This window comes from Nanorana parkeri, unplaced genomic scaffold (genome assembly GCF_000935625.1).
Source record: "Nanorana parkeri isolate BGI_ZX_2015 unplaced genomic scaffold, ASM93562v1 scaffold826, whole genome shotgun sequence".
NCBI classification, from domain to species: domain Eukaryota; kingdom Metazoa; phylum Chordata; class Amphibia; order Anura; family Dicroglossidae; genus Nanorana; species Nanorana parkeri.
In genome coordinates this window covers 565,220-583,138 of record NW_017307094.1, presented here as the reverse complement: position 1 = coordinate 583,138, position 17,919 = coordinate 565,220, and the positions used below count along the sequence as shown (strand labels likewise).

The window sequence follows — 17,919 nt, the reverse complement described above, 5'->3', positions numbered from 1 at the left end:
ATTGGCTATTTCAATTTGCAATAGCCAATAGCAAACTAGCTATTGCACCCACCCACTGCTGCTGTCAATCAGCAGAGGGGGACCTGCAGTTCCCCATCAGGTCCCCCTCTGGTGATTGACAGCAGCAGAGGGCAGGTGCAATAGCTAGTTTGCTATTGGCTATTGCAAAGAGAAATAGCCAATATGAATCTATCTATGCATTCCTATGGTGATTTTTTTTTTATTCTGTAGGCAGCAGAACCGCCCGGCCAATAGCTCCACCAAATCGTTTTCTATTTTATTTTTTACTACTTTTTAAACTGTTTTTCTATTCTGCTCGGTACTACAGAGGTATCAAGCAGAACAGCCGAGCCGAATGCCGCTCAGCGGCATTCTGCTATTCACTCACTGCTGTTCGGCATCTATGAAAATAGGCCGAACAGCAGCGAGTAGCCTGTTGGATTGACTGAGTCGAACTCCTTCTGCACTTCGGGTCGGCCAAACATGCTGAGGATGTTCGGCCGACCCGAAGCCAGCTGAAGCCATCCGATGTACGGCTGATTTCAGCCGATATACGGCTGGAATCAGCCGTACCAGCCTAAAGTAAATAGCCAAACAGCGTTCGGCTCACTTCGCTTTGGGTCGGTTAGTCACTCGGCTGCCTACCGCAGCTTAGTGAATAGACCCCTTAGTTTTTACCATACAGGATGGTGGGAGCTAAGAGGAAAGATTGTATAAGGAAAGGGAAATATAATATACTACAGTTTGAGAATACATAATCTTTTATTTAAATATGCAGCTTCTAACTATACAATATAAGGTCACTAGGTCACTGTTGCATTGATTGAGCATATTTTGCTGTATTATTTCTGCACTGTTTGTTAACTATACAGCCAGTACTGATGCTGTAATAATTTGTTCATCAGACCCCCAATTCATGGCCAGCAACCAGTTTAAAACAGATGAGCAGAAAAATACTGACACAGCTGGCTACATAGTTTAAGAGAGTCTAAGTATGGGCTGGTTTGACTTCAACTGCTGAAAAACGTTTTCAAACACATAGAAAACAACTCAGTTCTACATTTACATGCACAAGGCACAAACAACCTGATCCCACTGACCTTAAAATTAATCAATGTTAATGATATTTGCTAAGCATTATTTGCATGTAAACTAGCACATAGCATAACCCCAAAGCAGTCAGGAAGATAACGCTTTCTGTAAAGCCATACTTACAGTGTCTGTGGTCAGGAGCATAACTACAGATCAAAATTTTGATAGGACCCACCAGAAGCAAAATTTTGATAGGACCCACCAAACAGCCTCTGGCACCTGGCAGTGTCAACATTGTCAATGCTGTTGTTAATCTTAAAGGAGAACTATAAGGTGAGTGCTTTCCACTCACCTCATAGTTCTAGCTGACCTGTGACAATGAGACTGTCACAGGTCGGCTCAGTAGATCGGGAGGTGAGCGAACACATACCGGCGTTCGCTCACCTCTTGATCCTGTCACGGCTTCCTGCCGTGACAGGGGAAGCGCTGGATTCCCCCCTTCCCGCTCCGATCCGCCAGCGCTGACTGGCAGAACGGACGGGGGAGGGGGCGGGTACAGCTGGCTTGGCCTCTAGATAGGCAGAGCCAGCTGTCAGTCATGCCGCTGGGCGGATCCCGGCATAATTGTCAGGATCCGCTTCAGCTGCGGCGTCTCAGTATACCGTGAGCAGCAGCTCGCGGTACACTGCGGAGTCTCAGTATACCGCGAGCTACAGCTCGCGGTATACTGAGCCTAGGGTGACGGGAGGACGCTAGTTTGTGTCCTCCCGTTACCTTAAGGAGAACTATGGGGAAAAGCCTTAACCCCATAGTTCTCCTTTAACATACAGTATGCCTAAGCCCTCGTTCACACCTGAACGTTTTGTAGCGAGTTCTACGCTCGATGAACTCTCTACAAAACGCTCAAAAATATAAATCCCATTGTATTCAATGGTCTCGTTCCCACCTTGGCGTATTTCCACCCGTCCCTAACGCGCTACAAAACGGCCCACGCCTGAAAAGGTACATGTACTACTTTGGGCCGTTTTGTTGCGCGTTTCCATTGGGATACAGCCAAGTAGCCTTCGGAAACGTGCGACGGTCGCGCAACTTTTTTACAGCGAATCGCGGTAAAAAAACGCAATACGCCTAGGTGTGAACGAGACCTAAATCAAGGGAGAGTTGCCAGCATAGCCATTACCCTAAGAGAGGCCAGTGCTCTGGCTACAAGTTGCCTAGGAAGATGGGGCAGAAATGGAGGGAATTTACTTTTAACCTTAAAAAAGAACTCCAGGAATGTAAAAAACTATCCCCACATTGCAAGGGTTAAGCGCTTGTTTGTCTAGGGGGCTCAAATAAAGCACATATACTCACCTGATTCTCATTCCTGAAGCATTCAGTGCTCACCTCTCTCCCCCTCCACTCTGGCTGTCAAGTGTCCTTCAGCATCCTCACATCTAATTCAAGTGAATGGACCTGCATTAGATGTCAGCTGTCCTTAGACCACCAAAGCCCAGGGAATGCTGCGGGGACCGGTCTAACAGCGCAGTGAGAACGAGGATCAGATAAGTATATCTGCTTTACTTGGGCCCCGTAGGCAAAACAAGCATTTAATCCTTGCAGTGAGGGGGTAGCCCCACTGCAAAGGGTAAGTGTTTTTAAATTCCTAGAGTTCTTCCTTAATTTTTTAAGCTAAGACATTTTTGCTTAGTAGATCACCTCTCTACTCAGCATCAACTGGTCTTTTTAAAGGGTATAAGATCCTAGGATATAAACGATATATATAATATAATAGATTTTTGATTGGCACAACTTTTCACCATAGACAAATTTTGTAAAAATACAACATTTTGTTCAGTATGACATAGCTAAAAAGTCTCAACTAAGAGTACAACAACCCAGCAGTGCTACATTTCCATCTATTTTGTTATAAGCAAAACATTCCTTCATTTACTACAAGAGAGAACATTTTAATTCCTGGCACATTTCAGGGAGCAGCATCCCTTTCTTCAGAGGGACATTTAACTGTTACACATTTAAAGTTCTCTATTGACCATCAATGCTATCAATCAAGTATATAATACTTAATTCCTATATGCTTGACTGACATACTTTTTCCTAAGCATGATATATGAGTCCCTACAACCTAGGTCTAAAATCCCAAAGGGGTTGATGTCAAGTGGCACACTTAATCAATTGACTATATCCCATCCTAAATCTTCAAGTCCTCAAAATGCTCACTGCTCACAATAGTAAAGAGTATTTAGGAGGCAAAGTAGTGATATAATTAATTATCACGCTAAATGATGTATACTAAAGATTCTAAATTTGTTTTGGGCATCCAGGATTTAATGATCTCTGATTCTGAATGGGTTTAAGATGTAATGATTCTTTTACTGTGTTGGTATACTTGAGCAATGTACAAAACACCACAGGAAATAAAGATGTTTCTACTTGCTTTTTCGAGACCTTCCATATCATAATACACAGAGTAACCCAAAGTTAAGAGCCAATTTTAATAATTTACTCTTTGGATTTCTCTTGTCATTTAATGGTTGAAGAGATATATTTTGAAGAACTACATCTCATAATAGTCACTGATAGAACTGATGTATTTTTTTTACTTCATGAATAACATTCAAGACCCCTTCTGCTATAAGTAGCTAGTTGTGGGAATCATCGCCTTTTATTTGTTTACTATTTGTATTATTACACATCATGCAGATTTTTTAGGCCAGGTTCACTCCTGGGAGATCCATGACCGCACGGCAATTGCACACAAAACCGTGAATATGGCTGCGCAGTCACGGAATCGTACACCACCATTGATTGCACTGGCAGTGCCATTCTTTTTTAATGTGCCAGGCAGATTGTGCAGTTTCCCACTGCGATTCTGCCCGTGCAATTGCACATAATTGCAGCTAAAAATACTGCGCGGTGCATGTTGCGAAAAAAGGAAAATTGTCAGCGATTGCCGCGTGGATATAAGTCCATTGAAATAATGGATTGCCCAAGTCTGCACCAGCCCTTAGCTGTTCTGACTTAGCGCAGCAGTGAAAAGTGGTGGGCACTGTATTGGCTTTCTTTTGAAACAAGCCAAACACAAGCAGTGGTGTATTCTGGTTGGGGGCTGCCCTAGGCAAGACAAAACTCACCCCTCCCCACACACTAAATTGATCCCACCCGGCTGTGGTCTCAGATGGGCTCTGCAGGGTCTGTGGTGGGCTCTACAGGATCTGTGGTGGGCTGTGAAGGATCTCTGGTGGGCTCTGCAGGGTCTTCAGCTGCTAAGCCCACCTGAGACCCTGCAGAGCCCACCATAGACCCTGCAGAGCCCTTCACAGATCCTGCGAAGCCCCCCTGAAATCCGGCTGAGCCCTTCACAGATCCTGCACAGCCCCCTTGAGACCCAGCAAAGCCCCCCACAGATCCTGCAGATACCCCCTGAGGCCCTGCAGGATCTCAGGGGGGCTCTGCAGGATCTGTGGGGGGCTTTGCTGGATGCAGAGCCCCCTATGGATCCTGCAAAGCCCACAATTGATCCTGCAAAGCCCCCTGAGACGTGGCAAAGCCCCCCACAGATCTTGCAGGATGTCAGGGGGCTCTGCAGGATCTGTGTGGGGGGGTTGCAGGCTGCAGAGCCCCCTATGGATCTTGCAAAGCCCTCCTGAGACCCGACAAAGCCACCCACAGATCCTGCAGAGACCCCTGAAACCCTGCAGCCTGCAGGATCTCAGGGGGGTTGTGCAGGATCTGTGGTGGGCTTTGCAGACTGCAGAGCCCCCTACAGATCCTGCAGAGCCCCCCTGAGATCCTGCAGGCTGCAGGGTTTCAGGGGTCTCTGCAGGATCTGTGGTGGGCTTTGCAGACTGCAGAGCCCCCTACAGATCCTGCAGAGCCCCCCTGAGATCCTGCAGGCTGCAGGGTTTCAGGGGTCTCTGCAGGATCGGTGGGGGGCTTTGTCGGGTCTCAGGAGGGCTTTGCAAGATCCATAGGGGGCTCTGCATCCAGCAAAGCCCCCCACAGATCCTGCAGATACCCCCTGAGGCCCTGCAGGATCTCAGGGGGGCTCTGCAGGATCTGTGGGGGGCTTTGCTGGATGCAGAGCCCCCTATGGATCCTGCAAAGCCCACAATTGATCCTGCAAAGCCCCCTGAGACGTGGCAAAGCCCCCCACAGATCTTGCAGGATGTCAGGGGGCTCTGCAGGATCTGTGTGGGGGGGTTGCAGGCTGCAGAGCCCCCTATGGATCTTGCAAAGCCCTCCTGAGACCCGACAAAGCCACCCACAGATCCTGCAGAGACCCCTGAAACCCTGCAGCCTGCAGGATCTCAGGGGGGTTGTGCAGGATCTGTGGTGGGCTTTGCAGACTGCAGAGCCCCCTACAGATCCTGCAGAGCCCACCAAAGGGTATTGCACAGCACACCTGAAACTCTTTGGTGGGCTGTGCAGAACCTATGCTGGGCTCTGCCAGCACAGTCCTCTTACCTGGCACTGCCTGACCTCTTTGGAACTCGGCGCCCGACTGGACGGCCTCCTCGTCCTTGGCGCAGCACAACACAGATGTACTATAGCTTGGCAACTGGCATATAAAGTTGCTCTAACAGTCCAACATGAGGAGGAACAGCTCTCCCTAGGCAAGCCACTGCACCTTTCTATGGGCTTAGCATTCAAACAGTATTGTGCCTAATTTCTACCATGTTTCCAAACAAAAACAAACAGTGACAGCTGTCACAGACCCCCCCCCCCTAGGGTCTAAGTAGAGGCTTGCTGCATAGGCCCCCAGTGGAGGTGTCCTGCAGACCCAAGTGGATTCCCTCTAGGATTATCACATTTACAACACATTGTTTTTAAGCAACTTGTGAATTTTCTTTAGGCCATAATGTATGTCCCACTGACATGGAGGTTGAGAACACATGAACATTTGAAGCGTAGACACGGCATCACTGATGGTTACTACAATTTGGTATTCATTGACTACAATCATAACTTATATTCAATGGCATGAGGTGGACCTTTATCCTAAATATGACTAACAATCTAAAAGTAGCCACCCACCCTCCAATCTTAAATTGCTAGGTGTAGACATACAAGAACACTGTGCAGGGTTGTATTCTTGCAAGCTTTTGAATCTTCAGATTTCCCAGGAGGCATTGGTGAGGCAAAGTGACTTCACTGCCTCCTAAGCAAGCAGGCTGGAAGGTGTTAGTATCTTTTACTTATTTTTTTTGTTATGTTTTTGCTAGACTTATACTGTGCAACAATATTTGTTATACTTTTTTTAACCCTTTGCATTTGAGCAACTGCAAGACTGTAACAGGAAAGCTTTAATGCAATGAAAACGTTTATTTGTTCACATGATATAATTTTCAAATGCATGTCTCTTTCCTGCAGAATGTTGACAAGTGGACCTTTGATGTATTTGCACTAAATGATGCTAGTGGCGATCATGCACTTAAATTCATCTTTTATGAATTACTTACACGTTATGATTTGATCAACCGCTTCAAGGTGAGTAGCGTAACAAGTTATTTTGTTTTTGAATCCATGTTGTGTTTTAATGTGAATTATCTATGTCGCCAGAATACAAATGTAGAAATAAAAGTACATCTACATTGTATGTGTTTGATATGCATTGCTTAGATTTTAGTAACTGTATTCAACATAATGGATCTTGTGAAAATATTTATTTCCGGGTGTCTTGCACACAATTATTTTATAAAGTACAATAATAACCTTATTTAAGTGATGTACTGTCACATGTTAAATGGGTCATACACACACACAGACCCACACACAGACACGCATGCTCTCTCTCTTTCCCTCACCTACAAACACATCCAGCCCTACACTGTTGGTCAGGGCTACAGTGTCACATTTCAAATTTATACCACACTTCAGGTGGAACACACTAGCAGGTAAAACCTTCATTTAATCCTTATACAATAGTTTACTGTAATCTGTAGATTAACATTCTTTGACAGAAAAAATCAATCTATGTTGCAGCTGTGAGCTAAGTCACTTACAAGCTGCAGTTCTCAATATAACAACCAGCAACCAGTCAGTGTAGTTAACAATATAACAACCAGTTTCTCAATATAAGAACCAGGAACCAGTCCAGTGTAGCCTATGTGATCCCAACAACAGCCAATTATTGTGATTGCTAGAAGTTTGCTTACAAACAAACATATCCAGTCAGCACAGGGTACTGTGCCCATCTCTCTCCCTGTGCACTCGCTGTGTACAGAAAAAGAGGTACACTGTTTGAAATTATTACAGCGTTTAAATCAAATTTTCAAAGGCTTTTATGTGTAAAAAAACATTCCTTTACCCCTTAGCCAGCTTATATTACAAAAAGTATGTTGTTTACTGTAAAACAGTTTACCACATAAAACCTTATATTAAAAATAGTAAAGAGTATTTAGGAGGCAAAGTAGTGATATAATTAATTATCACGCTAAATGATGTATACTAAAGATTCTAAATTTGTTTTGGGCATCCAGGATTTAATGATCTCTGATTCTGAATGGGTTTAAGATGTAATGATTCTTTTACTGTGTTGGTATACTTGAGCAATGTACAAAACACCACAGGAAATAAAGATGTTTCTACTTGCTTTTTCGAGACCTTCCATATCATAATACAGAGTAACCCAAAGTTAAGGGCCAATTTTGATAATTTACTCTTTGGATTTCTCTTGTCATTTAATGTTTGAAGAGATATATTTTGAAGAACTACATCTCATAATAGTCACTGATAGAACTGATGTATTTTTTTTACTTCATGAATAACATTCAAGACCCCTTCTGCTATAAGTAGCTAGTTGTGGGAATCATCGCCTTTTATTTGTTTACTATTTGTATTATTACACATCATGCAGATTTTTTAGGCCAGGTTCACTCCTGGGAGATCCATGACCGCACAGCAATCGCACACAAAACCGTGAATATGGCTGCGCAGTCACCACCATTGATTGCACTGGCGGCACCATTCTTTTTTAATGTGCCAGGCAGATTGTGTGGTTTCCCACTGCGATTCTGCCCGTGCAATTGCACATAATTGCAGCTAAAAATACTGCGCGGTGCATGTTGCGAAAAAAGGAAAATTGTCAGCGATTGCCGCGTGGATATAAGTCCATTGAAATAATGGATTGCCCAAGTCTGCACCAGCCCTTAGCTGTTCTGACTTAGCGCAGCAGTGAAAAGTGGTGGGCACTGTATTGGCTTTCTTTTGAAACAAGCCAAACACAAGCAGTGGTCATCTATCAGATGTACTGTCTTTGAGATACCTGGAGAAAGATGAAGATAGACATTCCAGCACACAGACTTGTGTTCATCCTGTATTAGCATGTTTAAAGCAGTATATTAGATGTTTTTTCTTTTTATTACAAATGGATGTATGTAGGAGTGTCCTATTATTTGTAAAAGTTGTGTTCCTGTTCAGCCAGATAAGTCCATCTCGCGGGTGCACTGTTCTGAAAGATTCCAGCAAAAAAATAGGTTTTCACTTTTTGTCTTGTTGTTTGCATATTGTCAAATCTGATTACTGCATTTACAGTTAGATAAAAGGATCAATGATTGTAAGGGTAGGAAATCCTGCCATGTAAATTTATTTTACGTTGTGGCAGATCCCTTTGTCTATTTAGTGGGGATAAAAGTGTCTTCCACCTTTATGCCACAAAAATAAACATACTAATTGGTAGGCATCAGCAGTTTGTCAGATATGAAAAACATATTAACAGTAGTAAAATAATATGTTCATTGGGCTATTATCTAAATTTCTGGCATTGTAGATGTGTATGAGCAAGGTAAATCTAGCTCAATAGTTGGGCAAAGCTAAAACAGCACCTCATACAGACAATGGTATATTAAATAATATAATTACATATTAAGAATGGCATCTATGCATTGATTTGTACAGAACATACACCATTTGCCTGCTCTGTGTTTCTCTTCATATTAGTGGTACACTCAACTTTGATTAATTTCCCTCAGTGATATTTGCTATTGTCTGGCCTCATTAAAATTGTAGTAACTTAATGCATGTTTTTATATAATACCTTGCTTTACAGTTTACATGTCCTATGCCCCTCGTGTTTATTTTTTTTCTTTAGTGACTTTTATTTAGGTACTGTATGTATAATTATTGCTGCTTATAATATAATTATAAAGTTTATCCACCACTCAATGTAAAGTTCGGAGCATATGGGGTTCATATTACAGCTTGTTGTTTTACGAACTGTCTAGGAGGTAAGGTTTACCAGCTCTATCAGAGAGAGTTAGCTTTTTTCTAGCTACTTAACAAGTCCATATGTGAAAGAACTGTCAATCTGTCCATCCGGTGACTTTTCCTTTGTAGGGTCAAATTTACATGACATCCAGAACAGATGAGCAAAGCTGCTAGAACAGATCACCCAACAGTGGTCAGACTTAATTGGATGATATTACCAGGCAGTTGTAAAATATATTAAAATGGATCCAGAGATGTTAAAAGTATAGTTTGTTAACCCTTTCTTAGATTTTTCTTAAATCTTCAAAGCAATTAGTTTCCTTGCTTGGCTGCCTTATGCCGAAGAGACACATCCCACAGCTCCCAAAAGGCCCTCTGGAGATAAGCAGCACAGACACAGAATTAAGAAAGTGTAAATCATATACAGTAGCAAATACAAAAGAAACTGCTGTAATATAACTGGCTGCCAAGTTTGAAGCAGTAAAGAAAAATACAGAATGGGCAAAACAATGGCAAAATTGGTGGTTGGCATATGCCAGGAATTTATCATGTGAGTACCAGATGTGACGTAATGTTCACACCTATCAATCAATATTCTGCACCATAGACGATCTGAAAAAGGCAGAAATCCCAATTAAAAGACGCCCACAAAGATGAAACATGTGAAACATACATACTGCCTTGCGTCTGTGTTAACATACCTTTTTTTTAAATGTTGTAAATAAACATTGACAGACTAGGCATTTTTGTTCACTTGTAATATTTCAAAGCTCTGGAAATGGTATGCATTCACCATTGTACTTTTGTATTATTTAACCATGTTCTAGTTTATGCAATTTAGCACTCTTACAAGTCTGTCTTTGGCCATAACAGATATTGCTATATGTTATATGATGGATTTGTTTTGATTTACAAACAAGTTGGAAAGTTTGTGTTATTGGTGTTATAATGTTTTACTTCATCATAATGGACTTTTAGTTATTGATATCTATTAGTCTTAAATATTGATCTTACATAGCAAAGCAACAGGTTCTCACCCCTGGAGCAATTTCTGCTTACCTTCCCTTCCCTAAGTCTTTCTGTTTGCCCATATGAGTGAGGAGAAGTAGCCCTGTGTAAGCTGTTTACACAAGGTGAAGGATTTTCTCCCCACCCTCATGCAAAAGTGCTGGGTGCCTCACCTGCCAATCACTATGCACCAGAACTGTCATGTGGGAAAAATAGAAGTAAGTCATATACTCAGTGGTCCCTCTCACTGATCCCTACATCGCTGCTATGTCCTGTAGTGAAGTAGGGGTCGGAGGAACCACCAAGGACAGCAAAGGGATGCAGGTGATTGACACTCCTGAAATTATTGGTTTCTGAAAAAACTTTGGTGGACAATTCCTCTTCATCGAAGCAGTGTTCAGCAGCATGGAAGAGGTAAGTGTTTACTATTTTCTTTACAGGTATAGGTGATTTTTTAAGTTTCATTTTTTTTGACAGAGTTGTTTTAAGTGCTATCTTTCACTCTGTCTTTAATAAGCCCTATAGTAATTGATTATTTAGGCAAAATGAATAGAATACATTCTAGAATGTACAATATGTACAGAAAAAGCACATATTATTAAACAGTTACACACGGAAAACAATACACAATGGCCAAACCATTTTTTTGCAGCCTAAAAAGAATTTAAAATTATTTCCTTATGATTTCAGCATTCCCTATCTTTAAAGTATTCTGAAGTAAATTGTAAGTTACATCATGTCTGTCAATGAAAAGCAACAAACTAATAAAAGATTTTCGTTGTGACAGTTGGGGGAGGGTAGAGTAAACGATAGTTAGGAATATAAGCAGAGCCCATATATCGGTTGTTAAAAAAAATACTATAAATAAGGAATATAAAAATGCAATAAATATGTATGCATTGAAAACATTTATAAGCCAAGCATTACTACAGTAACAGAACAACGAGCTACTAAGAAAATTAGTCTGTGGTTATATTCCCAGTGTAAATGCTAATAAAATAAATTGCACAGTAAGGACTGCTGTGCAGAAAGGGGCAGGAATACATAAGCCTTCCCACAGGAAATAAAAAAAATAACATTCAAAACTTTAAAAAAAACTGATGAATTCAGCACTTTCATTTTGTACTTGTATAGTAGATGTAGCTAGGAATGCAAGGCTCCCTTTATTTGTACATAACACTATTTTATTTTGTTTGTTTAAGGGATGCAGACAGTCCAACTAGATTGTAAGCTCCATGAGCAAGTTATTAAAACACGTTTTATACAGTTGTTAAGCACTTTTTGTTTTTTCCTTTGTATAAAGCGGAATTGCTTGCAAGAGGTAATACCTTTTACTGGATCAAAACCAATAATTGCATGGATGCAGTTGCACATATGGTTTACAGGTATTCCATGTGGTTCTGATAACCTGTGTGCAACCTCATCTGTGCATTTTGTTTCATTAAAAGGCATCACATTTTGCAAATAATTTGGCCTCAAACATCTACATCATCTCTACATTGTACCGTTTGGATGCTGTACACTATGTAGGAGAGCTGCACATGTCCATTCCTTCATTTGACTAGAAGAAATACTGATCAACCACCTTCTTCCAGTCTCCGTCTCTGAAAGCCTGAATTACTTAATTGAGGCTATCTGTGTAGCCTGCTCTTATGACCCGGCTACCCATGTAACCCTTTTACAGTAGTTCAGATCAGAACCCTGGACAGCGCAACTCTCAACACCAGCAGTTTCTTACAGTAACGTGTGGAGACACAACAAAACATAGTTAAGTCTTTTATGGCACTTAAACCAGTGATCTCCAACCAATGTTTTGTAAACCAGCTGGAGGTCTTAGCCCCCTTGGAAATTGCTTACTGCAGCCTTTCAGTAGTTGTTCAGCACTTGTCTTTCTACACCCCTGCTGCATTATAGACTTTTACACATATGAAGCCAAACAAGAGTTAGATCATTCATTTATTTTTGTTAAATCATTTAACATTTTATTTTAACAATTTTTCATTGTACTTAGTATGGTTTACAACCTCTTGTTTGCAAAAATGGCTTTAAAAAAGACAAATGTTGGGGAACACTGATTTAAAGATGTTTTATAACAAAGAAAATGCTACCTTGGTTAAAAAGCAAGTTGGATGTGAATTGCATGGCAGAAATCAGAGTTCAGAAATTATAATGGACTGTAGAAATTCTAAATTGAATTAAAATGAATAATGAAATCTCTTTAAAGATTTACGTGTTATAGCATGTTTATATTTCTTTTAGCAGTCTGCCTTCTCTTCTATTTGTAGGTCTTTCCATTTTTAGAGTAAAGTGTTTGGATATTGCAATGTGTTTGCATGTGAAAAACATATGAAAAATGTGGTTAATAGTTGATAAACAATGGTGAATGGAAAAAAAAAGAAAACCATGTATGCACTTTTTTTTTTAATTTAAATAAATGTATGGTACAAATAACCATACAGTAACTGCTACAATCATCCAATTTGGTTCAATCATCTTAAGCAGAGAGGAAACCAAATGCTGCTTTATGGCAAAAGGGATACTGCAAGGAATTGCTTTGGTATCATTTTCTTTTGAGTTGAACTGAGATGTAATCTGTACATTACAATAAAATAGGGGTTGACATATTGCCTTTACAGCTGCACAGAGGCCCACTTCCTCCACACTTTGTTGAGTAGGTTGAATGTGATCCCAGGCTCCCTCCCACCTTTGTTACAGGAAACTACTTTCCAGGCTTTCTGTGGAGAGGTAGAAGCAGCATAAGTCATCCTGCATGTTGCCTTGACCTCCTCCCATACATTATAATGCAAGTGATGTCTGCAGACTATAGTTTATTATATTATGTTTTGGTAGATTCTGGATTGTTATAATGAAATGCTGTTACACTATGCCGTTGCTGAGAACAACATTAGTTAAAGGTAGACGTAAAAAAATTATTTTGTTCATCAACTAAGTTTGGTTAATTTAACACTAACTTTCAAAATGCAATTGAAGGGAATACAGGACCCGATATTGAACATTTGTAATAAATATTCTAAAGTTAATATTAACTCCCCATGCAGGTTAAGGGATAACTAGAGTTTTGTTTAATCCTGTGCCTGCAAATTATTTACTATGAAAAACACTAGTTTACTATGTATCTCTAGGAAAAACATTTATTTAGTCTTTGGGTAGAGTGGGGAAGGGTTACACCCTGTCAGTTTTTCTTATTACAGTCTGTGTCCCTATTGCGTTACTCTGTGCCCTACTTCTGTTGGAACTAAGTTGGCACTTTTGGCCAGGGAATTCCTCTGTCCAACAGTGCCAGCATAGATCCAAAGCCAAATCCTGGATCTGCTGGACCCAGTTTGTTTGTTTTTTATCCTGGGACAATTCTGGGGTTTCAGGAGTCAGAACAGTTGGGGAGGGGGGGAAACTTTGAATACCCAGTCATGTGCATGGAAAATTTAAATATGATTGGATGATAGAAGTGAACACAGCTTCACTTTATTGCTCTTATTTATCAAGCTCGGTGAACATTCAATTTGCAAAATGAATATTCACTTTACTAAGTGAACAGCCTTTTCCTGTTTAGTAAATTAACCCCAATGCCTCTAGTAACCAGACTGTGGATATTAATTTTCCAGTACCTGTTGCAGGAAATAAACATCTGAGTATGTGTCTTTATGTGTTATGTGTTGTGAGTTATAGTGTTAGGCTAAGTCAAGCTGATACATATTGAACTAAGAAATTATTCATGGTTAATTTAAAAAATAAATATATACACATATATATATATAACTATACTTAAATGCAGTAGGACTAAACAACACATCATTTGCAGATCATTTTATTCAAATATTCTTCTCATTAGTTTTTATGGGAATTAATTATCATTAGTTGACCTTAGTGAAGCTAACAAACTCTCTCATAAAGCATAACAGTTAACTCTTTAAGAGAGACAAAGATAACTCAGGATGTCCTAAAGCTTTCTCAATTAGTTACTTTCACATAGCTATCTTGTAGTAGTAAATATATATTCCAAACACAATACGAAAAAATCACAGCACACTACATAGTCCACAAAAAAATTACACTGTAATAACATATTTTGATGAGCATATTTGCAAATATGGGAGAGACTCTAGAGAAGTCCTGGAGGCGAGTATGGGATGAGTTGATAAGGGAGCTAGAAAGCAGGAGGTCATGGGAGGAGCGGAGGGGATGGTTAGGGTGATATTTTGAGACAAGGTTTGAGATATATCCAGGGGCAGAGTTGTGAATGGCTTTATAAGTGATTGTTAATATTTTGAAACAAAGTGATATGTGTGACTCTCATTTCTGGGGCCAATATTACATTTGTTTAATGCTGGGTTAGGGTTTATAGTTTGCTGACTGTCAACAGGGGTGGATTCTGCCAGTAAATTCTGACTGGGTTCAAAATGTATTGTCCCTGTGCAGTTTGTGCATTCCTGTTTCTAAGATAGTATACTGGGTATTTTCAGTTCACCCATTCCTGGACCATACACCTAGAACTGAACTGCTAGCAAAGTCAGATGACAGTTTTCTCTACACTTCCCTACACTAGGTATGCTGATGTAGAGAGAGTCAATTGTATTTTTCAGCCTATCCCTGCCCCCATCCTCTGTGTAGGTTGCACATCTGTGACATCTGATCTTCTTAGTGTGATACAAACGATAGCGAGGGGCCTGGGGTGGCACAAGACAGTTGGCTTGGGTGCAAGAGGTATACAATATATCCAGCCTTGCTTATGAAGCTAAGATATAATTCTGTACTTTCTATTTCTCTATGATCTTTCTTTTACACTGTGACTCTGTTGCAATATTCTATTTCACATTGTCACAAATCTCAATAGTGGCTTGATAGTATAAATCCTACACTTGATCTTCTTAATAGACATGGGCTTAGCTTTTTAACACAATAAGTACCCATAATCTCATTATAAATATTGTATATTTTTGTGATCAGTTTCACAATATCAGCATTTATTTACATAATTTTCAGCTTATACATTTATTACGTGTAAACCTTTTCTAGACTTATTCAAAATTATTCTTCTAAGAATACAATGATATCAATTCTAGTGACTTACAAAAAAGTGCTTCTTGTCCTCATTTCTTGTGGGATTTATTCTTGGATTTGCCCTCATTATAAGCAGCAAATAACTTTACCATCTGGTCACTTGGAGTTCATATTAAGGACGGGATTGCTAAGCTGTGCAACAATAAGACATATCAGATGATGGCCGGCAGCTTTTTAACACATTGCGCAAATGTGAATTGACAAGTCTTCAGCTCTTTGAATTTGCTATTTGTGACATTTTACAAAGACTATCCACATCATTCACTGAAATGCTTTAGATAAAAATGTAGAGACAAAACATTAATATACATCAGGGCATCCTCTCTTTCTATTCATAACCCATACACACTACTTGGGGCTCCGTCACACAAGTAACTTAATCTTTCATATATTGTTTGGATCAACACTTACTAAATGATACATTTGTTTAAAATACATCCAAATAAAAAAAAACAAATGAAGCAATTTTCTTACAGTAAGCCTGTACATAAGCTTTTGCCAGTTCTGTACTGGCTTCTCCAGTTATACTCTGGTCCCTTGGTTCTCAACTGGTGGGTCGTGACCCAAAATTGGGTTGTGACCCCAAGTTCAGTGGGTCGCCACGTGACTTCCACTTTTTTAGGTGAGAAACTCCTCAGCCTCCCCCTAACACAGCACTGTCAGTTGTCGCGTCAGTTGTCGCGCCGAGCAGTTATTGAAAAATTGCTGCCTGGCTCTATGTGTCAGCTTAAGGTGGGGTGGACTTGGCTGGGAGTATGGCCATAAGGGAGCTCCATCCATATGTGCATTCCTTACAGCTTCCACATGTGCCCTGTAGAGGTGCCTGGACTGACGTCACATTCTGGCTCTTGGCACCTCTACAGGGCATGCAAGGTAGCTGTGCAAACAATGCACATATGGATGGAACTCCATCACAGCACAGTAGCCAACAAATGACCCCAAGATGAGGATCCACTCTGAGGTTCTCATACGGTAGGGCGACTGGGTGGATCTGATTTTTTTTTTCTGGAGTGTGTATCACTCACCTATTGCCCGTTCAGTTGTGGAAGGTGTGCTGCGTTGCCTTTAATTTGAATGGCACGCCAAATGCACCTCCCACCCCGACAGTCCGATCGCCTGCTCCCAAACACCTGGTACTCCAATGCTGTGCATTCCATTGCAGTGCGACTTGGGTCGCGACTTGATGACCAAGGACAAATGTGGGTCCTGAGGTTACACAGGTTGAGAACCACTGCTCTGGTCAATACCTCTACCTTTCTAACACACTGAGGGTGATTTACTAAGGGAGTAGAGGCTTTTAACCTAGCAAAGTGTATGTTTTCTTTGCAAAGTGAATGTTTGGCCATGATAGGAAATTTTAAACTAATCACAGCTATACTAACATTCATTTTGCAAGGTGAACAGCTCCTTTTTGTTTAGTAACTCTACCCCAATGTACTATGTTGTACATGATGAAGGGCCGGGATTCCTGAAACTGTGTTCATCTTTATTCTTGCTAATGTACCATTTTCCAGTGAAATAAAAGCAAATTGAGCAATTGAGGAGTGCGGCACCTTTTGGAATCACATGCTGGATGACAGAGTGGAATCTGTTGGTGCTAGGCACCCATGAGCTTGGGAATTCTCTGCATCTCACCCAACTTGGTTTTATATATATATATATTTTTTTTTTTCTTTTAGTTCTTCAATGGGACATATGTTGCCAGTAAAATAAAATAAATAAAAAAAACACAACAAAGGATTTTGATAAGTATTTTTTTCAAAATTGATCCAACAACCTAATCCAGGGTCAATCACGACATCCAACGTTGTCCACGATGATGATGACTCGGCGAAGTTAAAAAATAAAACCCGACACCCACCAACCCGACGAACTTTGACAGATGCAGGCCAAATATACACAATTGGGCGGAGCCTTTGGGAAGGGGGTTTAACACCGCGGATGTCAACTGGTTAAATGACAGACCAGCGTCCTCAGGTTATTTTTTCTTTTTTTACTTTTATTTAAATATTTTTTAACACTTTTTTTCTTTTTGTTTTGCTTTTTTTTCTGCTCCCTACCTTGGAGGTAGCGAGCAGAATAGCCGAGCCGAATGCTTGGCGGCATTCGGCTATTCACTCACTGCCGTTCGGCCCCTATGAGAATAGGGGTGAACGGCAGTGAGTGAACTGCCTGAGACCCATACAGAACCAAACTGAAATGTCGTTCGGCTCAGTTCTCTTTGGCTCCATTATTCACTTGGCTGCCTTTGGCAGCTTACTGAATAACCCTCTAAATGTTAATTGAAAATTGAATGTTGATGACCAATAACACAGATTGTTGCAATTATGGGCATATTGACTGGGAGAGATTGGGTACTGACAGTAATACAGTGATATAGGCATAGTGATACAGGCATGTTAACTGGTCATGATTTTAGGGAAATTGAATAGGAATAATTGGAGCATGGTAAAGTTAATGGCATGGGGAAATAGAGGAATAATGTGGCTTAATGCACTGGTATCAGTAGACCTGTGTTCAGTGGTTATAGCCTCTTCAGAAATGTTCAAAACCCTCTAGAGTACACCAATCTGTTGCTTGACTCTTTAATAT

General features: G+C 40.6%; 1 protein-coding gene across 1 annotated transcript in view; it reads left to right on the top strand.

Annotated features, from left to right (window-relative positions):
- Nucleotides 1–17,919, top strand: part of PDE1C (phosphodiesterase 1C) — a 135,559-nt gene that overhangs the window by 30,091 nt on the left and 87,549 nt on the right. The window contains exon 5 of the mRNA XM_018565264.1: nt 6,406–6,522. Coding sequence (XP_018420766.1) covers nt 6,406–6,522 — 117 coding nt within the window. The remainder of the gene's footprint in view (nt 1–6,405; nt 6,523–17,919) is intronic.